Raw genomic sequence first — 24,988 nt, 5'->3', positions numbered from 1 at the left:
TAATTCTGCAAGTGATGGTGGTGAACCATTGGTTCAAATGGTTCAAATGGCTCTGAGCACTATGGGACTCAACTGCTGTCGTCATTAGTCCCCTAGAACTTAGAACTACTTAAACCTAACTAACCTAAGGACATCACACACATCCATGCGCGAGGCAGGATTCGAACCTGCGACCGTAGCAGTCGCACGGTTCCGGACTGCGCGCCTAGAACCGCGAGACCACCGCAGCCGGCTGTGAACCATTGGTTTCATGTACGAAGGAAAATGTGTGCGTAAGCTTAATTTATTGGACTACTCTATACTTTTAGTAATATTGCAATCTTATTATAGTAAATCAATGGAGTTATACTGTCATGAGGAATTATTATTATTATTATTCCACATGACTGCCAATTAGTGCGGGCTCTCATAAGTGAGAATTCAGATGGGGTAGATAATGTTGTCCACGGGCAGTCAACAGACAACGCTGATAAAACAGCCAAAACAACTGTAAATAAAAGGACAGGCAAGTGAAATTATGGAAGTATAATTGGTCTGCTACATTCATACCAACCTTTTGAATTCTTTAGAAAGATATGTTAGAACGGTAACTTCACCGAAGTTTTTTGGTACAAAGTACTTAATAACAATGGAACAACAAGATATTTTAAGGAGCATTCGCAAGTTTAAGTTTCCAGTTGATTTCTGGGAAATACTAGACCTTTCAATTCATCATGCAATAACTTTTAAGAAAGGCTAGTTATAATAGTATTGCTCTGAACCATCAATATCATATATGTTTCCCAGTTACAGTAATTATTCAGTGACAAACACATGCATTTACTTGAGACATTCTGTTGATTTTATTTTGTCATGACCTTTGACTGTCTCTGGTACCTGACATGTATCGCTTCATACGAAAACCGAAGATTATTCATCCTAGGCATTCTTATTGATTCCTGATAGAGTGATTAAGTTGTCATTGCCTACTGCTGCTGTCAAAAGATATAATTGTGTACTGTATCCGTGTGCTGATTGCTGCTGTTGTTGACTTTTGTGCTTACTACTTTATTCTCATTATCTTGTGTGTTCTCTGAAATGCAAGCATAAAAGTTCTCATTTTACACATTAGATTGTCCTTGCAGATTTTTTTTCGTGCAAATTCTTAAATAGAAATATTTTGTCATGTTCAACTTTGATTTTGTCAATGTTTTCATGTAGTAGACAAATATCTCAATATCTGTTTTGTTCCCATTATTTTGCTGGAAGACAGATAAAGGATTCCAGAAATGATATATTAACATTGTGCCTTTTCCCATACTTTAGTTGTCATGCAGCAAATTCATAAACTGACCAGAATAAATGTACAGTAACACTGTACATTCAGTTTGCAAATCAAGCAATGTCTTGAAACTCAACTGTCAGTGTTTTAGGATGATTTCTCCACCAATGATGTCTTGCATATTGCAACCAAAAGCTGAATAACCATATTTGATGTTGGCTTTCATGTTTGTATGATGTGTGGGGGAGACTAAAAAAATTATATGCACATTAAATAGATTCAAACATTTCTTTTAATTTCACAACTTATTTTTAGTATAGTTCATTTTCACACTAAACATATATGTAAATATTGTCTTTCACTCCTGATTATGATTGTGTAGGCGAAAATGGGTTCACATGTTCCCATTGCGGCAAGGCATTCAATCGCAGATCTCGTCTTCTTATGCATGTGAAATATATTCATGAAGGTGCAAAACCATATGAATGTGAGCAATGTTCAAAAACATTTGTCCGAAAGGAAGATCTGGCTCGTCACACTATTCTACACTCAGGCATAAAAGGTATGTGAAACCGTTATGTATTATATTGTAGTAGGCTTTCTTGTAATCTTCTTTCCAAAACTGTGATTCTTTCTTTTCATGTTTCTAGCACACAAATGCCCAATTTGCCAGAAGAGCTTTGCCATGAAATCCTCATTGAAGATACATCTTTTGACACATACAAAGGTATCACATTTGATCAGTTTTCTTAATGTTGTTATGTAAGGAAATTCACTGATACATTCTGAATACTGTCCTTAATGTGTGTTAGACGTAAACCAGTTTCCAAACTACTTGCTTATGATTATATGAAGTAAGTCATGCTATTTGAAACAAAAATTTGTAAGTATATGATCATTAACCTTTCTTGCATCTTTAATAAAAAAGTAATATGTAAATATGACAACATTCGTAGTAAATTTCATGATATACAAGGCGTATTTTTGAAGTAAGATCCATTTGAACATAAGTACACAATCAAAGGTTATTTAAAAAAGTAAATTTATTTTCAGAAAGTACATACTTCACTCTATTTTTTGACATAGTTGCCAAGTTTGTTCAAAAATGTATCGTACCCCTCAACTAATGTTAAAATAGTGTCTTCATAAAAACTTGCCACCTGCTCCGATAACCAAGAGTTCATCGCCGTTTTCATGTCATCGTCATCATTGTAACGGTTGCCACTGAGGTGTTGTTTGAAGTGGAGGAACAGGTGGTGATCTCTCAGTGCAAGATCAGGACTGTAGAGTGGATGGTCTAAAACTTCCCAGCCAAAACTGTCCAATAAATTGCGGGTCTGACCTGCAGTGTGAGGTCTTGCATTGTCATGGAGAAGGACAATTCCATTTGTCCACATGCCACGTCTTTTGTTTTGAATTACTCTGCGTAGCTTTCTCAGGGTTTGGCAGTACACTTCTGCATGCCTATCCTTAAACACCGACGCCATGATTATGCACTGAGACACAGTCTGTTTGGCCTTCGCCTTTACAGGCGAGTGTGTGTGTCTCCATTCCATGCTCTGTTGCTTCGATTTGAGCGTGATATGCGAAACCCATGTCTCGTCTCCAGTTACAATCTGACTCAAGAAGCTGTCACCTTCTTTGTGACAATGTGTCAAGAACTTCATCACACACTCAAATCTTTGGTTTTTGTGGTCTCCTGTTAGGAGTTTCAGGACCCAACAGGATCATGGTTTCCTAAACTTTAGGTGTTCAGAAATAATTTTGTAAAGCACTGATCTCAACACATCTGGAAATTCATTTGAGAGACCTGTTATTGTGAAGCACCTGTTCTCACGAATCCTTTCAACTAAAGCCACCAAATCGTCTGTAATCAAAGAAGGGCAGCTGGAGCAGTCCTCATCATGGACTTTGTCATGGCCATCTTTGAGTTCTTGTACCCACTTACGCACTTTGCTTTCACTCATAACAGTATCACTGTACACTTCGCAAATCTGTCGATAAATTTTTGCAGTAGACAGGTTCCTTGCTGATGAAAACCATATCACTGATGGAACCTCACACGGGGCAGGCGAGTTGATAGTCTTAAACATTTTGAAAGCACAGAATAGAACCGTACATGTAAGCTACAGAGCTGAAACTGAGCACAGTTTTTCCCGAGGCATTCCAGTACACGGCGCACGCACTCGTTGCAGTATGCGCATGAACTACTAGTGTCTACAACAAAACGGACCTTACTTATAAAAACACATCTTGTACATACAGACGAAATGATGAAATTGAGAAAAAGACATGACACACAAAGGCCTCGTGTAACAGCTATTAACACACAAAGAAAGACCCAGATTTATTTGCTGTGGAAAATAGTTTACATTTAGTACATTCTGTTGTTAATTAGAGTAATGAAGTGAACATGATTGCTATTAATAATGCACATTGTTTCTGTCTTTTTTATGTTCTTTACAATATGTTAGATGTTTCTGAAGATATTTTATTTCAGATTTATGTTAACAGGACAGAATAACAAAATCAGTTGATGACAAATTCAGGTAAATGAATCCTTCTGCCTAAGGCGTCTGGTGTAATTTGTCACCAGTAATACACTGATAATGTCAGTCTACAAAAAAATCCAGTTGCATTATTTTGCATACATTGTCAAGTACTGTTATGAGCTTGTACAACAATTCATGTAAGGCCTCCCATATGATCCTGAGTTCCAGAAATATTAACTTTTATACAGTTGATGAAAGCAAAAGAAATTAGCTGAATTCATTGAGAGACTGCTGTCATGTGGAAGAGCAGTGGCTGCTATACAAACTGCTTCATACCACTTGCTTATCTCTCAAACTGGTGGATTAGTCCTTATGTAATGCTTAGGACCATCAAAGTGATTTGTGAAAACCTGGAAATTTCTGAGTTTGCCCATCAAATGTAATGAGAAAACTTTTAATATAAAACAAATGGCTACACAACTGTGCAGGCTCTCCGCAAACATAAAATTATAAGAGAAAATACTCAGCTGTACAAATAAAATCTGAACTTATTACATCACTTGGTAAAGTGAATCCACAGCATAATACTGGTAAAAAATAAATGTTTCTTGTTAGTTAATTGTATCAAGAGCTATGGTGTCAGCATTCACAGTAGCTATGAGCTGATTTCATATCATGGAAATACAAATACCTGGGATTAACAATTTGTTGAGATATGATATGAAATGATCGCATAACCTCGGTCATAGGTAAATTGGGTGCCAGGCTGTTGTTCATTGGTAGGATACTGGAAGAATTCAGTCAGTCTGCAGAGGAGATTATTAGCATAACACTCATGTTACTTGACACAAAAGCACTCAGTCTTTAGGCCACAAGTGGCCCATCAGGACCATCTGACTGCCGTGTCATCCTCAGCTGATGATGGAGATAGGAGGGGCGTGTGGTCAGCACACCCCTCTCCCGGTCGCTAAGTTTTCTGTGACCGGAGCCGCTAATATTCGGTCGAGTAGCTCCTCAATTGGCATCACGAGGCTGAGTGCACCTCGAAAAATGGTTACAACGCATGGCGGCCCGTATGGTCACCCATACAAGTGCCGGCCACGCCTGACTTCAGTGATCTGATGGGAATTAGTGTATCCACTGCAGCAAGGCCGTTGCCTCTGCTTGACCCAAGGGAGGATATAACTGAAGTGCTAAGACATCTGTGACAGACACTTGAAGAAAGACAACAATAGATCCATCAGAGCTTATGTACTTTGTTTCAGAAATAATTATTATGTAAGAAACTGAGAATACATTATAGTCCTCTACATAATGCTCCCATAGAGATCATGAAGACAAGATTAAAGTAATTAACTACACCTATAAAGGCATTTAAGCAGTTGTAGCTTCTGCCATGCTCTGGACAGTGGCTTGTGAAGTATAGATGTAGATGTAGTTGTAGATATAGAAGGAGCTACTTCATATCTTGTAGTGACTTCTGCATTCACATACTGTGTGTGATGCTGTTTGGGAAACTTAGACATATTGTAAGTGCTTTAGTCTGCAGGTGAAGAATGTAGATGGTAGGAATACTGTGGAATCAGAGCTGTAGAACTGTAGGAAACATATTTAAACTTCATGAACAATGTAACTGAGGTAGATTAGCTTACTTATTTGGATGCTGGTTGCTGATGCTATGGTATTTGTTGACAGTTTCAAACACATTGTGAATAAGGTCTGTAGGCGGTAAAAGGAAGTTGAGTTTTTTAATTGTGCAGAATGAGCATCATCCAGTAAAAAGCGGGTATAGAAATAACAATTTTGACTACTGTTTCATTTGGTGAATACTATACTATTATCACAAAGCAAATGTAAATATCCAGTGTTAAAACACTGCATCAACTTTCAAATTCAAATATCTCTATTTTGGACGTAATCCAGTCTGTACAAGAGGCTGTAGTAGTTAAGGAGAGAGATGATGTTAATTGTTCAGAGCTGATGTAGCTATGCTGATGCATATTTAGCAACCACACAAGTTGTAAGTCCAGACACAGATATGGATGTTTGCGGTTTAAGAATTGTTGTGGCAATCCTGGAACACTGATTGAAGATTTATTCCTTTGAGTATTGGTGTATGGTTTTATATTTATCTCATCTCCTCAATGATGTACAATAATGCCAGAGTGTCTGCATTGGGTATTCTCATTTTATGTTATCTTCTTCTCCGAAAATGTCCATTCAAAAATGCAAGTCCTCATAGCACCGGGATGTGGGGATGAGGGGATGAGGGTGTAGCTCAGTAAGATAATGAAAACTTGTCACTTCTGCATATTCTAACTTTTAATCAGTACAAGTACATATGTCTTCATTGCACCAGCTGAAAGAACCAACATGGGCGGAAAAAACAATTGAGGAAAAAAAAAACTGGTGGTATACTTTTAAATTTTCTGTCAGCTTACTCAGGTATAATCATGCCTCCCTACAATATTTTTGCTGCACAGGGATAGCGTGAATAAGAATCATTACAATTTTTTTTTTATTTGCATACTCCATTTAAAGAACCTACACAACTCCCCCCTCCCCCCCCCTCCTCCCCTCCCATGCCCACTGTATACTGGTGTACCCATATAACTGGACATCCGTATGCAGTTGCGATGCATTTACACTATATGCACCTTTTCATCTTTTTTGTACTTTAAACTCTTGGCCTGTCAGGGTACTGAGACCTCTATTCGTGGCCAAGTTTACCTCATTTACTCCTGGAACATGACATCACATAACATATATATCCATTTTTGTTGAATGTACACTTTACTACTGCTACTACAAAAAAATTTTAAGGGTTTTATCAACAGCTGCATTTGAATTCAGAGTCTGTAGTTTGATTGTTGGAATCCAACCACTGTTATTGCGACATTGTCTGTCATACACAGCTTATCTGACATATGCTGCATACGCACTTGATTTTGTTAACTCTGTCATTAAGTTGAACTGTCCATGAGTGTGCTACAATTTCACTTATTTACCCAGAGTCAATAAAAGTGTTCATCCCATTGTTGCAATGTTGTGTACTGTGCATAGTGAAACCATCAATGCTGTAGCAAGTAGGATCGTCATTTATGGCCGTGTTGTAATCCACACATTTCAGTTGTTGAACCAGGATCACACAATCAGCATCCCAAAGACACATGAATAGGTTCAATGTAAGTCTACAATGCCTGTATTTGTTTCCATACCCCCTCTGTGATAAAATGTGTTTTCGATACCAGAGTCCACCTAGAATATAACTGTACATCACTGTCTAGCACTGGCACACATTTTTCATGGGAACATATGGAATTCTTGCTTTCAAACCTTGAGAAAATGTTTGTAGCTCATTTACAGTTATTAGTTCATGTATGCAGTCCTGGAAAACATATTCAGCTTTACAATTCACCATTTACATACTTTTTACATTTCATCATTATTACAATAACCTAATTACTTAAATTTTAAAATATACTGGCACGTCGGGTTTGCATATTTCTTACTCTGTACACATACATTTTCATATGACATTACATTTCTTTACATAAATATTGTACAAAAATTTACATAACACGGCACAGAAATTATACATAGAAGACAGTTTACGTACATTTCTTGTGATTTTGTCTCGTGTAACATTTTTCCATTTTTGCATTATCTAGTTTTTTATCCCATATTGCTCTCTGACATTGCCCTTTTAAATGTTCATTTGTGAACAATATGTATTCATAGTCTCACCATAACATTGCACAGGTTGTCATATTTTTCAATCTCATTTTCCAGTATTAACATAATATTTGCATACAACATTATCATATGATGTGCACAAATTTTGTGTTCTTACATCACACCTGACACAAGTATCCATCATTACATATGCTGAGGAAAGAGAGCTTCATAACATGAAATCATGATAAACCTATATAACTACCAGAATGAGATTTTCACTCTGCAGTGGAGTGTGCACTGATATGAAACTTCCTGGTAGATTAAAACTCTGTGCCCAACCAAGACTCGAACTCGAGACCTTTGCCTTTCGCGGGCAAGTGCTCTACCATCTGAGCTACCAAAGCATGACTCACGCCTGGTCCTCACAGCTTCACTTCTGCTAGTATCTTATCTCCTACCTTCCAAACTTTACAGAAGCTCTCATGCGAACCTTGCAGAACTAGCACTCCTGAAAGAAACTACATTTAGCTATGCCTCTGACAAGTTTATTAGGATGTATCTACTGGTCTACAGAAAATGCTATGGACATGAAGAAGCATTCAGTTTTACTCTGCTACTGCAAGCCCTTGTTCATCATTAGAAAACTATTGAATACATCATTTCATGACTATCTACTCTTATCAATCCACTTACTTCATGTTTACTATGTACTGATACATTCTGACAGTACACTATTGTGTTATAAAAGTGTCATCAGCAGCAGCAAACTATGTAATTCAGTGTCAGTGACTTACACTTCCTTTTGCTACGTGATATCACTCTTGCGTATTCTGCCATGCTTTATGAGAATTATGCCAGTGAAACAGTGTAAAACAACATTGAGATAACTTGTCTTCATGTGCAAATGTACTGTAATAACTCGGTTACACGTGCTTGTAATACCTGGTCTGATTCATCTGGCACACTGTAGCTTATTTACACACACATTCACAACTTCACATGCACACATATTTTTATACACATAGTTATCTATTTTGGTGTGGCTCTTATGCTTTGGTACCAAACACATGACTATTGTGTTTCCTGTTTTACCCACTATGTAATTCTGCATCGTTTGCTGGAAGGACACTTAAATACAAACATAACACTAAGTGCATAGTTTGTAACGAAGCAAAACTGGGATAAATTTTACTTCCCCTCTTGTATTGCCATCTGCCTCCTTAAATTCATTTTTTCAATTTGAACTAATTACCATTAACACACTCGAGTATAATCTGTATTTTCATAAAAGGGAAAATATGGCTCTCAGTTTTAAAGAACATGATACCAGATCTAATTTTGTGCTTAGTTTTATATATAGAATTGATTTTCTAATTCATTTTGACTATTCCTAGTTAGTATCTTTCATTATAGGGTGAAATCAGTAATTGTTTCATAAATTAAATTCTGTTGTTGACGTATAAACAAATATAAATTCTGTACTAATTATGAACAATTTGAAGATGAAATGCTAGTATTTTTAAAGTATGTATTTGACTCTATTCAAAAACATGTTAGCAAAACCAGCCCTTAATTAATTCCAAAGTAATTAACTTTTTTTGTCAAAAGTATTGTTTGCATAACTATATACATTAATTTCGCGATTTAAACAAATAATTTGGCCTAAACCTTGCAGGTGTGGCCTAAAAGGAATTTTTTTATATATATATTCAATTAATTTAATGAGTTAAGTTTTAATTGTAACTTCGAACAATGTGTAGTTTCAGCACCTATTATTGTGATGATATATAAGGGCTCGATTTTTGGTCACGAGACAGTCAGTCAATGGCCGAGTTTCAGACGAGAAACCTGTGTTGGTTAGAAAGATAACAATGCATCAAATTAACAGTGAAAGAAGTGTTACACCAATAGACCGTGTGTTAAAGCAATGACAGTGTCTCTTCCATATGTACCTTATTCTTCCAAAGAACTCTGAATTATGCAGTTATGTTTTTACTGCTTGTAGAAGTTCAACAGTAAACTATTGTAGCAGTATGTGGATGATACGCCTGATAATTATTAATGAGGCTTGTAGGAATTTAGAACAATAGTGCACTGGCCATATATAACTGTGTATTATTGGGGGGTTGTGGTGTTGTTGTTGTCTTCAGTCCTGAGACTGGTTTGATGCAGTTCTCCATGCTACTCTATCCTGTGCAAGCTTCTTCATCTCCCAGTGCCTACTGCAACCTACACCCTTCTGAATCTGCTTAGTGTATTCATCTCTTGGTGTCCCTCGACAATTTTTACCCTCCACACTGCCCCCCAATACTAAATTGGTGATACCTTGATGCCTCAGAACATGTCCTGCCAACCGATCCCTTCTTCTGGTCAAGTTGTGCCAATCCTATTCAATACCTCCTCTTATATGATGTACCCATCTAATCTTCAGCATTCTTCTGTAGCACCACATTTCGGAAGCTTCTATTCTCTTCTTCTCCAAACTATTTATCATCCATGTTTCACTTCCATACATAGCTACACTCCATACAAATACTTTCAGAAAAGACTTCCTGACACTTAAATCTATACTCGATGTTAACAAATTTCTCTTCTTCAGAAACGCTTTCCTTGCCATTGCCAGTCTACATTTTATATCCTCTCTACTTCAACCATCATCAGTTATTTTGCTCCCCAAATAGCAAAACTCCTTTACTACTTTAAGTGTCTCATTTCCTAATCTAATTCCCTCACTGTCACCCGATTAAATTTGACTACATTCCATTATACTCGTTTTGCTTTTGTTGATGTTCATCTTATATCCTCCTTTCAAGACACTGTCCATTCCGTTCAACTGCTCTTCCAAGTCCTTTGCTGTCTCTGAAAGAATTACAATGTCATCGGCGAACCTCAAAGTTTTTATTTCTTCTCCATGGATTTTAATACCTACTCCGAATTTTTCTTTTGTTTCCCTTACTGCTTGCTCAATATACAGATTGAATAACATCGGGGAGAGGCTGCAACCCTGTCTTACTCCCTTCCCAACAACTGCTTCCCTTTCATGTCCCTCGACTCCTATAACTGCCATCTGGTTTCTGTACAAATTATAAATAGCCTTTCGCTCCCTGTATTTTACCCCTGCCACCTTTAGAATTTGAAAGAGTGTATTCCAGTCAACATTGTCAAAAGCTTTCTCTAAGTCTACAAATGCTAGAAACGTAGGTTTGCCTTTTCTTAATCTTTCTTCTAAGATAAGTCGTAAGGTCAGTATTGCCTCACGTGTTCCAACATTTCGACGGAATCCAAACTGATCCTCCCCGAGGTCTGCATCTACCAGTTTTTCCATTCGTCTGTAAAGAATTCGCATTAGTATTTTGCAGCCGTGGCTTATTAAACTGATAGTTCGGTAATTTTCACATCTGTCAGCACCTGCTTTCTTTGGGATTGGAATTATTATATTCTTCTTGAAGTCTGAGGGTATTTCGCCTGTCTCATACATCTTGCTCACCAGCTGGTAGAGTTTTGTCAGGACTGGTTGTCCCAAGGCCGTCAGTAATTCTAATGGAATGTTGTCTACTCCGAGGGCCTTGTTTCGACTCAGGTCTTTCAGTGCTCTGTCAAACTCTTCACGCAGTATCGTATCTCCCATTTCGTCTTCATCTACATCCTCTTCCATTTCCATAATATTGTCCTCAAGAACATCACCCTTGTATAAACCTTCTATATACTCCTTCCACCTTTCTGCCTTCCCTTCTTTGCTTAGAACTGGGCTGCCATCTGAGCTCTTGATATACACGTGGTTCTCTTCTCTCCAAAGGTCTCTTTAATTTTCCTGTAGGCAGTATCTATCTTACCCCTAGTGAGATAAGCCTCTACATCATTACATTTGTCCTCTAGCCATCCCTGCTTAGCCATTTTGCACTTCCTGTTAATCTCATTTTTGAGACGTTTGTATTCCTTTTTGCCTGCTTCATTTACTGCATTTTTATATTTTCTCCTTTCATCAATTATATTCAATATTTCTTCTGTTACCCAAGGATTTCTACTAGCCCTCGTCTTTTTACCTACTTGATCCTCTGCGGCCTTCACTACTTCATCCCTCAAAGCTACCCATTCTTCTTCTATTGTATTTCTTTCCCCCATTTCTGTCAATTGTTCCCTTATGCTCTCTCTGAAACTCTGTACAACCTCCGGTTCTTTCAGTTTATCCAGGTCCCATCTCCTTAAATTCCCACCTTTTTGCAGTTTCTTCAGTTTTAATCTACAGTTCATAACCAATAGATTGTGGTCAGAGTCCACATCTGCCCCTGGAAATGTCTTACAATTTAAAACCTGGTTCCTAAATCTCTGTCTTACCATTATATAATCTATCTGATACCTTTTAGTATCTCCAGGGTTCTTCCATGTATACAACCTCCTTTCATGATTCTGAAACCAAGTGTTAGCTATGATTAAGTTGTGCTCTGTGCAAAATTCTACCAGACGGCTTCCTCTTTCATTTCTTAGTTCCAATCCATATTCACCTACTATGTTTCCTTCTCTCCCTTTTCCTACTACCAAATTCCAGTCACCCATGACTATTAAATTTTCGTCTCCCTTCACTATCTGAATAATTTCTTTTATTTCATCATACATTTCTTCAATTTCTTCGTCATCTGCAGAGCTAGTTGGTATATAAACTTGTACTACTGTAGTAGGTGTGGGCTTCGTATCTATCTTGGCCACAATAATGCGTTCACTATGCTGTTTGTAGTAGCTTACCCGCATTCCTATTTTCCTATTCATTATTAAACCTACTCCTGCATTACCCCTATTTGATTTTGTGTTTATAACCCTGTAGTCACCTGACCAGAAGTCTTGTTCCTCCTGCCACCAAACTTCACTAATTCCCACTATATCTAACTTTAACCTATCCATTTCTCTTTTTAAATTTTCTAACCTACCTGCCCGATTAAGGGATCTGACATTCCACGCTCAGATCCGTAGAACACCAGTTTTCTTTCTCCTGATAACGGCATCCTCTTGAGTAGTCCCCGCCCGGAGATCCGAATGGGGGACTATTTTACCTCTGGAATATTTTACCCAAGAGGATGCCATCATCATTTAATCATACAGTAATGCTGCATGCCCTCGGGAAAAATTACGTCCGTAGTTTCCCCTTGCTTTCAGCCGTTCGCAGTACCAGCACAGTAAGGCCGTTTTGGTTATTGTTACAAGGCCAGATCAGTCAATCATCCAGACTGTGCCCTTGCAACTACTGAAAAGGCTGCTGCCCCTCTTCAGTAACCACACGTTTGTCTGGCCTCTCAACAGATACCCCTCCGTTGTGGTTGTAACTACGGTACGGCTATCTGTATCGCTGAGGCATGCAAGCCTCCCCACCAACGACTATAGGTCCATGGTTCATGGGAGGGGGTGGGGGGGGGTTGTGAAAAGTGAAATTAAAGTACTTTGAAACACAACTGTGCTCCTGTCGGCTACATTATTTACAGTAGTCAGTGTCGGAATCCACAATCCATTTTTCAGCCAATGTAGCCACGTGGTACGTCGACACCGAGGACTACAAATGAAATAAATAAAGCAGGCGGAAGCACTACAAGCTGCTCGCTGGTTACTAATACGTCACACATTCAGTATTCGCATATTCAATTTCTGTCAGCATGCAGTTCATTCTTTATCAATTTTTTTATGTGTTGTAAGAGTGCACATGTTTGTGCTGCAGTTGTCATTTTGACGTATCCTTTTGCACGAGGAAAGAAAAGTGTTGTCATAGGCAGGGCACAATCCTTTCTCTCATAGTATATTCAAGACTTAATTTATATTCCTTTATTCCTCATGTAGATATTCCCTTGCACGTAGTGTGTAAATATCCACTTGTATAAATATAAGTAGCTTGTACATAGTATCAAATTTTGTAGCTAGTGTTCTGTAGATGGTGTTTACTTTGTCCTCTGTTATGTATTCCTTAGATTAGTTATTCCTAATTTCTTAATCTTAGTTTAGTTCTGTAGTGTAGACATTTTATTTCCTTAGTAGTCAACTCACATTATAAAGTTTTCTGTAAGTGTAGATTGCTTGGTGTTTGTTTGCTAGGCTACGGTAGTTGTCAGTAGCAGCGATTCATCGTCTTACACTGTGCTCTCCGCATGCATGGAAGTTGTCAACCTTAAAGCTAGCTACTGCGCGTGCACAGTTCTGTCCTCATTCCACTCCACCACTTGCTATTCAACTTACCATACTTTGTCAATTTTGGATGATGCCTGAGGAGTACTCTTTGCTCTTCGTGGTACTCTACAGTGCATTCTAATAACTTACCACACAATTTTTTCTATACTCTACCTTTTCTTAAGCGCTAACCAGTACTCAGCGTATTTTCTCCTCGTGCAATATTTCCTTCCTGGCAACCATGGGTAGAGTTTTTCCCCAGTTGTCTATTTGTCTTTTGTCAAACAGCAGTGCCCTAGGTATAAAGCCAGTTGAGCTATGTGGGAGATGGTTAACAACTTTCTGGAATGTGGTAGCATATTCAATCCACATTGCTTGTTTGTGAGGGGTGTAAGTCTGGGTAAATCTGTTAAAATCCTTATATGTTCTCTCTCTGTGTGACTTCCTTCTAGGTGAGACCTGGAGTCAAGTATATGTTTAATGTTGTGAGTGTTCATGAATTCTTTCCAATGGGTGCCTGTAATGTATGTTGCATTGTCCGTCATCAGTATTTCTGGCTTGCCTACTTGGGTAGATAATCTGTTGTAATTCTTCTGATGATGGTGCTTGCAGTTGTTGACCATAGAGTATACAATTTGGCATACTTGGAGCAAACAGTATAGAGCAACAACATAGCTTACATCTCCCTTCTCTTGGGGATACAGTCCAGCCATGTCCAAGGAAACTATCTCCCAGGGTCTTTTATGCAATATCGGGTGTAGTTCAATTAGTTTTGACTTATTTGCATACTTATTCTTCTGACTTACAACACATTTCCATATTACCTGCAGAACATTTTGTCTTAAATTTGGATAGTAACAATAAGTGCTTATCTTACTAAGGCATTTGAAGACACCACAGTGTTCCCAAACATTGTGAGTGTATAATATAAAGTTGTTAACAAGATCCTCTGGTAAACAAACACACCACTGGCTCTGCTGTGAGTGGTGTTGGTGAAACAATATACCTTGGTAAATCGTAAAAGATTTTTTCAACCTGTCATAATTGTTCTGCAGCAGTTTTATCCTTACTTTTGTCATCTGGGACTCTTCTGCTATAGTTGCTCCAGGCTTTTACACATCCTAATGTAGTATGTCTGTTGTGTTTTATCTTTCATCAACAAAACCCCTGATTTCTTGAATTGTTCTCCAGGAATTCCAAGAATTGGTCTAGACCTTGTGGAAGCCTTGATAAGGCATCAGTAACTACATTTTGATTACCTTTGATATACACAATTTCAAAATCAGATCCCTGTAAACACAAATGCCACCTAATGATCCTCCTGTGTAAGAGTTTACAAGTGAGTAGGAAGGAATAAGACTGACAGTTGCAATACACCTTGGTATGCTTTCCCCACAAGTAATATTGGAACTTTTTGAACACCTATATTACTGCAAGAGCTTCCAATTTGGTCATGGGATATGCTTGTTCTGCTTCAGATAGGGTCATACTAGCAAAACTAATTACCTGGGGGGTAAACTCCCCATTCATGTCTGTGACTTGAAATAAACAAGTGCCCAGCCCTTGGGAGGACACGTCTGTACACAGACAAAAGTCTTGAGTCACGTCAGGATGATGTAAGATGTTGGCATTCGAAAGAGCTTCTGTAATGTCGTAAAAATCAGTTTCTCATTGCTTGATCCATGACCAGGGGTGATTCTTCCATAGAAGTTTCAGTGGAGCATCACTATTTAAAAGCTGCTGTGGTATAAATTTTCTGAAGAAATATACTAATCCAAGATATCCCTTAAGCTGTTTCTTATATTCAGGTACAGGACAGCGTCTGATAGCATCGAACTTCGTAGGGTCTGGAGGTGAGCCTTGAGATGACCCTTCTTTTACCAGAGTGTGATTTAATTAAGCTGGCTGTGACTCCATATTCTGTAAACCTATACAAGACTTGAGCCAAGAACCGTAAGTGTTCTGACCATGTTGGGGTAGCAATCAGTGAATCATCTACATACACAGCAACTCTACTTAATAATTCAGGTCCTAAAACTCGATCTAAAGCAGAAAAAAAAATGCCTGCACTGATGTTTAAACCAAAAGGTAGAAACAGAACTCATCGCATCTGCCCCCACATTAAAAGGCAGTGTACTTACAGCTGTCTTCATGTAGTGCGATTTGGCAGTACGAGGCTTGGAGATCTGTTATGGTGAAGTACTTAATGTTAAGGAATTTTAGAAATTGTTCTTTCAGGTTGCCAGGCCACGTCCTGAGTCAAGAATGAGCCGGACACTACCATCTGATTTGCTAATGGCCAAAATAGGGCTGCAATATGAAGATAAGGATGGTTGTATTATTTGTAATTTTAGCATTCTGTTGATCTCTTCCCTCACAGCCTCCTCCTTGGCCCATGGAATGGCATAAGACGAAAATGTTTTGTGTTGGTACATCTCCATTTAGTATTTGTATCCTTTGATTATGCCAGGGCATCATTCAAAAACATGAGTGTAATGTATTAAAAGCTCATGCAGTTCTTCCTTTTGTTCTTCCGCAAGACATGCTGATCATTTACCTTGGCGTGCATGATCTCAGGGCCTATGTCCTCTTCCTGTGATTGCTCAATGCCATTTGCATTCTTTTATATTCATAGTGCAGGAAATTTGCTATTCCGTCATTCCATTAAGATCTGATCGTATCCACATGTGAAGTCTAAAATGGAAAAATACTTTGCATTTCCCAACAGATCTAATATTTCACTTACATTGTGTATGGAAAAGTGTCCCTTCCAGAAATTTCATTCAACTTTCTACAACCTGTCACAGACCTGTATTTCACTGTACACATGCATCTCTATTCTTTGGTACTAACAATGCTGCTGAAGTCCAAAGATGTTGGCTCTCAAAGAGGAAAAAAAAGTTTCACCATAAAAGAATTACTGATAATAATGGAAACTGGTAGGTGTGATGAAACTGGTACACATGATGCACATGAACAGACAAACAAATGATTACAGTTTCAGAAAACTAGGATGATTTATTCAAAAGAAAGAGCTTCAAAAGTTGAGCAAGACAATAATGTGTTGGTCCACCTCTCATCTGGATGCAAGCAATTATTCGCCTCGACATTGATTCATAGAGTTGTTCAGTGTCCTCCAGAAGTATATTGTGCCAAATTCTGCCCATAATGTACCCCATCTTTTCAGTTGGGGACTGATCAGGTGACCTTGCTACCCAAAAGATATGGCAAACATGAAGACAAGCAGTAGAAACTATCGCTAAGTGCGGGGCAGGCATTATCTTCCAAAAATGTAACCTGAGGATGGCTTGCCATGAAGGGCAACAAAATGGTGGGTAGAATATTGTCGATGTATCATGTGCCTTAAAGGTGCTGTGGATACTGACCAAAAAGGTCAGGCTATGAGAAGAAGTGGTGCTCCAGATCATTATTCCTTGTTGTTGGGACATATGGCGGGCAACAATCAGGCTGGTATCCCACTGCTGTTCGGGGCATCTGCAGCCACATCTTTGCCCTCAAATCTCAGTAGCCAGAGTAGAATTGTCTTCAGTGATGAGCATTGCTTTGAATTGAGCCTCTATGTCCAGTGAAGACCTGTCTGGAGATGCCCTGGACAGCAATGGGATACCACCTAATTGTCACCCAGCATACAGCCCAACACCCAGGAGTGATGGTCTTGGAGTGCCATTTATTTTCATAGCAGAACCCCTTTGGTTGTCATCTGTAGCTTCCCTACTACACAGTATACATCAATGATATTCTGTGCCCCATGTTGTTGGCCTTCATGGCAAGCCATCCTGGGCTTACATTTCAGAAAGATTATGCCTGCCAAAATGTGGTAAGGGTTTCTATTGCTTGTCTCCATGCTCGCTAAACCCAACCTTGGGCAGCAAGGTCACTGGATCTTTCCCCAGTTGAGAACATTTGGAGCATTAAGGGTAGGGACCTCCAACCATCTTGGGGTTTTGATAATCTAACACACCATTTGGAGAGAATACGGCATGGTATCCCTCAGGAGGACACCGAACATCTCTATCAATCACTGATAAGCTGAATAATGGCTTGCTTAAGGGCCAGAACCAGTCCAATGCAATATTCTGAGTCTTCATGTATGCCTCTGAATTGATGATTGACCCTCTTGGCATCAGATCCATGAGATGATGCCATCACAATCCCAGAAGACTGTAACCATTACTTTTCTGACGGACCGGGTGTCTTGAATTTCTTCTTTTGTTGTGAATTAGGATGATGCCACTCCATAGGATGATGCCACTCCATGGACTGCCTTTTTGTTTCCAGCGCAAAGTGGTGCACCAGCTTTCGTCCCCCATAACAATCTGTGATAGAAAGGCCTCTCCGTCAGTCTCAAAATGCTCCAATAATTCAGATGCAATGGCCTTTCTTTGAATCTTGTGGTCTGCTGTGAGCATTCGTGGAACCCATCGTAAGCACCTCTTTGAATATCCTAGAGTCTCAATAATTGCAGATGCACTTCCAATGCTGACCAGCAACTATAGAACCAATTGTCGAGTTATGATGTGCCTGTCGGCACGAATAATGGCATCCACATGATTCAGCATGTCTGGAGCAGAGGTTGTGACAGAATGCCCTGAGCTTGGCTGTTCATGGAGCTCTGTTTCTACATTTCCTGAGGCTGTTACGTTCTTCACCCATTGCCCAACTGTAACCCTGTCAACAGCAGCATTTCCATAAACAGCACACAAATGTTTATGGATGTTCACAATGGTTTCTTTTTCTGCACACAATAATTCAATAACAGCACATTGCTTGTAACGCGAGTCATATGTAGACACCATTTTGATGGTGTACTACAGTTCTACCATCTACCAGAATGGTTCAAAACTTCACGGCCTCACAATACAAACCTCAAATGGGAAGCACCAATGGCTTTTTCTTTTAAAAAAAAAAAAAAATTGGGGCATTTCATATTGAACGACCCTTGTACATCACATCTACCAATTTCCATCCCATTTGGATAATTACTCCATGGAACATCATTTTGTGTCTGAGACCATGTATCCTCATTTAGCTTTTTCTCACTGTGTTCTTGTAACAATTTCTTTTTGCCTCTGGTGTTCTGTAAGGACATACATTTACATTTCCTTTGTACCCGTGCACTGTAGGCAGAGCATGCTTCGCTGTTTTGGTATAGGATAATAAATCACATTTCAAATAAAATGTGTCACAGTACTCTCTACATCGTTCTCCTAATTGATATTTCTCTTCTCTGTTGTTTGCCAGTCTTACTTGAGTCACTTGTTTCTTATATTTGTCTACTCTGTCTGCTCCTTCGTGTATCCTCCCAATATTTACTATTTGGTTTGTCATTATTTTCACTGAATATAGGTTACACTCAGCCTTGTTCATATTTAGTACACTTATACTATTTTCTGCTTGGGAGTAATCACTGTGTTTCCATCCATGAAAATTGCTTTTTTATCTACATATACTCTCAAGATTTTCTCTCCCTAGAACTGACTGCCATACCACTCTTTGTTTTCATCCAACTAGTAATACTTCTTTTTGTATTACATTCTGATTTCACCCAACCCATGGGTATTTCAAAAACTTGCTGCTTTACTTTGTCTATTAGTGTTACTGTTTTAGACACTATCAACAGCAGACTATTTCTATCCCATATTCTGAACACTTTTTCACCATAAGTGATTATAGACTCTTGTTTGTTCAAAAAATATCTTCCTATTAAACCTTCATACGAAATGTCAGGCACTTGTCTCATGGCATGAAATTTGTGTTCTACTTGCACTTTCTCTGCTATGAGCAAACACATATCCATGGTTGCCAATGTATCCATCGTATCTTGCAAGACCCCTTTCAGCCTACAAATTTCTTCACGTTAATTACTCTTTTCTCTTTCTTCAAGAGACTTGCATGTACCCCCTATCAGCTAATAACCATAATGTTTTAGCTTAATCATAGCTTTATGTCGTAATTATCTCATTCTTTGCTTTGCATCCTATGATGGTAATTTTTGTGTACTTTATTGTGGTAACATGTGACTGCTTCATGTTCAGTGTTTCCCACCAAGTTTCCAGTCACTTTCTCTGTACACTGAGGCTTAATATGCCCATACGTAAGGTACCAGTAGTGTTTTCGTGTCTGTCAATCCTTTGCTTGATGCCCACATTCTGGTGGGTTCTGGCGACTAGAGGCAGCCATGTGGTGTTGGTGCGCAAGAGTCACACGTCCTCTTCATTGCACTTACTTGGAGGTGCTTTTCCAGTCTTCTTACCGAGCAAGGTAGCGCAGTGGTTAAACACTGGACTCGTATTCGGGAGGACGATGGTTCAAGCCCGGGTCCGGCCGTCCTGATTTAGGTTTTCCGTGATTTCCCTAAATCGCTCCAGGCAAATGCCGGGATGGTTCCCTTCAAAGGGCACAGCCGACTTCCTTCCCCGTCCTTCCCTAATCCGATGTGACCGATGACCTTGCTGTCTGGTCTCCTTCCCCAAAACAACAAATCCAATCTTCTTTTCCAGGATAGCCAGCTGCAACAATCTCTCCCAACTTCTCCAAAGATATGATGCTGTTTGAAGGAATTTTTTGTACTACTATTGTGTACAGTCAAGATTCTTTTATATCAATACTACTATATTTTCACTTCCACATACAGAACACCACATAACAGTTTTCACATATGTTGTTGTTGTTGTGGTCTTCAGTCCTGAGACTGGTTTGATGCAGCTCTCCATGCTACTCTATACTGTGCAAGCTTCTTCATTTCCCAGAACCCACTGCAACCCACATCCTTCTGAATCTGCTTAGTGTAGTCATCTCTTGGTCTCCCTATATGATTTTTACCCTCTACACTGCCCTCCAATACTAAATTGGTGATTCCTTGATGCCTCAGAACATGTCCTACCAACCGATCCCTTCTTCTGGTCAAGTTGTGCCACAAACTTATCTTCTCCCCAATCTTATTCAATACTTCCTCATTAGTTGTGTGATCTACCCATCTAATCTTCAGCATTCTTCTGTAGCACCACATTTCGAAAGCTTCTATTCTCTTCTTGTCCAAACTATTTATCGTCCATGTTTCACTTCCATACAAATACTTTCAGAAAAATCTATACTCGATGTTAACAAATTTCTCTTCTTCAGAAACGCTTTCCTTGCCATTGCCAGTCTACATTTTATATCCTCTCTACTTCGACCATCATCAGTTATTTTGCTCCCCAAATACCAAAATTCCTTTACTACTTTAAGTGTCTCATTTCCTAATCTGATTCCCTCAGCATCACCCGACTTAAGTCGACTACATTCCATTATCCTCGTTTTACTTTTGTTGATGTTCATCTTACATCCTCCTTTCAAGACACTATCCATTCCGTTCAACTGCTCTTCCAAGTCCTTTGCTGTCCCTGGCAGAATTACGATGTCATCGGCGAACCTCAAAGTTTTTATTTCTTCTCCATGAATTTTAATACCTACTTCGAATTTTGCTTTTGTTTCCTTTACTGCTTGCTCAATATACAGATTGAATGACATCGGGGAGAGACTACAACCCTGTCTCACTCCCTTCCCAACCACTGCTTCCTTTTCATGTCCCTCGACTCTTATAACTGCCATCTGGTTTCTGTACAAACTGTAAATAGCCTTTCGCTCCCTATATTTTACCTCTGCCACCTTCAGAATTTGAAAGAGAGTATTCCAGTCAACATTGTCAAAAGCTTTCTCTAAGTCTACAAACGCTAGAAACGTAGGTTTGCCCTTCCTTAATCTAGCTTCTAAGGTAAGTCGTAGGGTCAGTATTGCCTCACGTGTGTTCCAACATTTCTACGGAATCCAAACTGATCTTCCCCGAGGTCGGCTTCTACTAGTTTTTCCATTCGTCTGTAAAGAATTCGCGTTAGTATTTTGCAGCTGTGACATTAAACTGATAGTTCTTTAATTTTCACGTCTGTCAACGCCTGCTTTCTTTGGGATTGGAATTATTATATTCTTCTTGAAGTCCGAGGGAAGTTCGCCTGTCTCACACATCTTGCTCACCAGATGGTAGAGTTTTGTCAGGACTGGCTCTCCCAAGGCTGTCAGTAGTTGTAACGGAATGTTGTCTACTTCGAGGGCCTTGTTTCGACTCAGATCTTTCAGTGCTCTGTCAAACTCTTCACGCAGTATCATATCTCCCATTTCATCTTCATCTACATCCTCTTCCATTTCCATAATATTGTCCTCAAGTACATCGCCCTTGTATAGACCCTCTATATATACTCCTCTGCTGATCCTCTGCTGATTTCACTATTTCAGCCCTCAAAGCTACCCATTCTTCTACTGTATTTCTTTCCCTCATTCCTGTCAATTGTTCCCTTATGCTCTCCTTGAAACTCTGTAAGACCTCTTGGTTCTTTCTGTAATTACTTTTACAATAAATACAGTTCCAAAAATCTCTCAAGGTTCTCGCAAGTCCGCCACCTGCAATTCTAGATAGGCAGTAAGTAAGTAAGTAAGTAGTGTCTTTTCTTTTCTTTTCTTTTACACATTTGAACTGTTCACAATAGTGACAGACGTAGCACCGCCACGGAGTAAGGAGCGCTTGCTTCTGGTGCTGGTCATGTAATTTCCTTGATGAGTGTGGCAAACACTTCCCCCGCCGATCGACCGTTTCTATTGCCGTATTCTCCCGATATATGTCCGCCCTGCGCACTCACAAAACTGGCACGAAGTAGACACTCTCCCATTTCTCACACTCATACGTAAAATATCGGGTGTTCAAGTTGCTGGAAAGCTGAGGGTCTCTAGAACTTGCGTCGAAATTCCTGAGGCACTACAACATTTCTGGCATTTCTTTCTACACTTAGCATCTGTATGGCTGGTTTATCACAATGATGACAGTAATTTTGAAACTTCTAGTCCCTTGTGTGTTTGTGGGTGCTATTACTCATTGTATTTTTGCATTTCTCTTTGGTTTTCAGCAGTTTATAGCTAAGTGACCTTTTTGTCTATAATTATAATATTTCTCCCCCCCCCCCCCTCTTTTTTTTGTTTCTCTTTGGGACTGATCTTTTCACTACTACTTTGTGTGATCATTTGAATTCAATTACTAACTAAAACCTGAATAAAATAAGCCCATACTAATGCATAAATGTGTAAAGCACCTTTAAAATTGGACCACATCTGTCACCTTGGATATAGCCACTCTGCCTGATTTGGACCACTCATTTATTCTCCCCATGATGTTATTGCTTCATATGGGCATTGTCTGGTTTCAAACGTCTAGTTCTTTTATCCGAGTAATTCTCTTCTAACATTTTGCAAATCTGGCTTTCAGTGCTAGTCTTATCACTTACAGTTCACATGACCCTTCCATCCCAAGTAATTTTAGACTTTCCATATTGTAACAATATCTTATCTTCACTCTGCATGTCCCCAAATGCTGCATTCAGGTCCACAGTAATTGCTCTTAGTAGACTTACTTGTTAAAATTGGTATTTCGCTAGCACTGATTCCACTAACTTCATTACTTCTAAAAAGATTCATTTTATACAGCCATATAAGATCTTAATACTAATGCTGCTGTTGCTCGCCTGTGTGGTCTTAGTTTAGTTGGTTTGTTTGTGGGGGGGGGGTTGAAGGGACCAGCGGTTTTTGATTACATAGCAGTAGTGATAGCTGTGTTGTTCTTCTTTTGGTGTTGCCTTCTGTGCTCTTACAAGTCCTTCTGAGTTTTTCTTTCATTTTTCTTCAATTTTTCTGCCTTCAATAAGCTTGGCTGGGCTTCAGAATGGGCTGCTTCTTCTTTCCATATTACCTTTATACTTAATATCTTCTATCGTCTTGCTGTAAGCATTTGTAAGTGTGACTAGGTATTCTTCCCATTCCCTCATCTAATTTCTGGTCTTGGCTACCAAAATGCCTCCACCCCCACATCTGCCACCAAAAATTCTTTGACATTTCACATCCCCATTAGTTCCTGTCAGGACTTGAGTGACAGTTGCTTATGGGCTGGGTCCTTTGTGTAGTCATATACAGTGAGAGGGACCAAAAGCCTTCCTCAGGTACTTAGGAAAGGTGAGGGAAATGGAGAGGGTTGTTACCAGCTTAGGAAGTATTCTGGTAACACATAAATAAATATTCAGGTAACACATAAATAGTTAAACAGTTTACTTCACATATTGACCTTATTGGGAGATGTGTCTTATGGTGGCTTTATCTTTAAGGCTTACGAGCCTAACTCCTTCAAGAGACAGTTGTGGTATAGCAAATTCTCCTAATTACTCTAAAAATATTGGTTCCTAGTTGCCAGAGACAAGTACTGCTTCACGACTCTTACTTATAAAGAATCCGTATGTCTCACACCTTTTTTTTTTTTCCTTAATGACTCAGAGATGGGCAGTATGACTTGTTCTAACTCCTTACAGAAGCACACACACACACACACACACACACACACACACACACACACACACACACACACACACAGTTCATGTTGTTTTATACATATCTAAGTCCATTGCTTGTGAAAATGGTATGCAGACTTCTTTCTAGATTGCACTTGTGCTCTCCATGCATCTTGGTAAGCCTCCAATCCCCAACTGCTACTTAGAAGTGGCAAATGGATCAGCAAGGAAAAACAGACTCAAACTCAAAAATTATAACAGACAGGAAAAAGCAGCAACATGATAAGAACTAAAGAAGAAGAAAAATGCAGGAAAAGAAGCAATCAAAGAAGTAATACATTTTTAAAACAAATCATGAAGAGGTTTACATTTTTAAAATGAAACATTAATATTATGTTCAAACACATTCATACAATTGTGCATTTTGCATATAATTTGGAGTGTACACTTGCTGACATTGTAATGTGTGCGCATTTTGGCATGGAAGGAAATTGATACTTAACAAAATATGAGTAAATATACATGGTTACACATTTTAGAATGGAAGTTTATTTTTATAACACCTAAAAATTGTGAAACTTACAATAACCTAAAAAAATTATTGAAATTCAGAGGATGTGTTGAAGAATGTAATAGCTTAAGTGATTATGAATGCAGGGAGATGGCAATTCGGTGTCAAACTAAGGCCAAATACTGAAGATCCACCACACAGAATTAAAGTATAATGCTGATTGTTATTATGTCTTACATATGCAAAAGGTCACAATGTTAGCAGGTGAATCAGTTTTAATATAACTGTATTATAAGTGTGCAGGAAATTGGTTCTATCATATCATGATGTTTCCATTGTGAAAGGCATGGTTTTAGTTTCAGTGTTGAGTCAGTGTTGGTATGCTGCATTGTAAATGGACCAGTGTTGGTCAGTGATTTGATGCCTTACTGGCTATGTTGGTTACATATGTGCTATTACATCAACTCCCATTCTCCTAGGAGTATGAAAACATCAGACAGCAATTGACATATGAATGCCATCA

The 24,988-nt window shown here is 38.9% G+C and overlaps 2 protein-coding genes across 2 annotated transcripts in view; both read left to right on the top strand.

The window, feature by feature from the left end:
* The window catches only part of LOC126278599 (gastrula zinc finger protein XlCGF57.1-like), a 486,383-nt gene that overhangs the window by 182,077 nt on the left and 279,318 nt on the right, over window positions 1-24,988 (top strand). The gene's annotated exons all lie outside the window — the stretch shown is intronic.
* Window positions 1-24,988, top strand: part of LOC126278598 (zinc finger protein 726-like) — a 232,057-nt gene that overhangs the window by 182,044 nt on the left and 25,025 nt on the right. Inside the window, exons 11-12 of the mRNA XM_049978820.1 lie at window positions 1,644-1,823; window positions 1,912-1,988. Of these exons, the coding sequence (XP_049834777.1) occupies window positions 1,644-1,823; window positions 1,912-1,988 (257 nt within the window). The remainder of the gene's footprint in view (window positions 1-1,643; window positions 1,824-1,911; window positions 1,989-24,988) is intronic.

The sequence above is a fragment of the Schistocerca gregaria genome, chromosome 6 (genome assembly GCF_023897955.1).
Source record: "Schistocerca gregaria isolate iqSchGreg1 chromosome 6, iqSchGreg1.2, whole genome shotgun sequence".
NCBI classification, from domain to species: Eukaryota; Metazoa; Arthropoda; class Insecta; order Orthoptera; family Acrididae; genus Schistocerca; species Schistocerca gregaria.
This window is presented reverse-complemented; position numbering and strand designations above follow the sequence as displayed.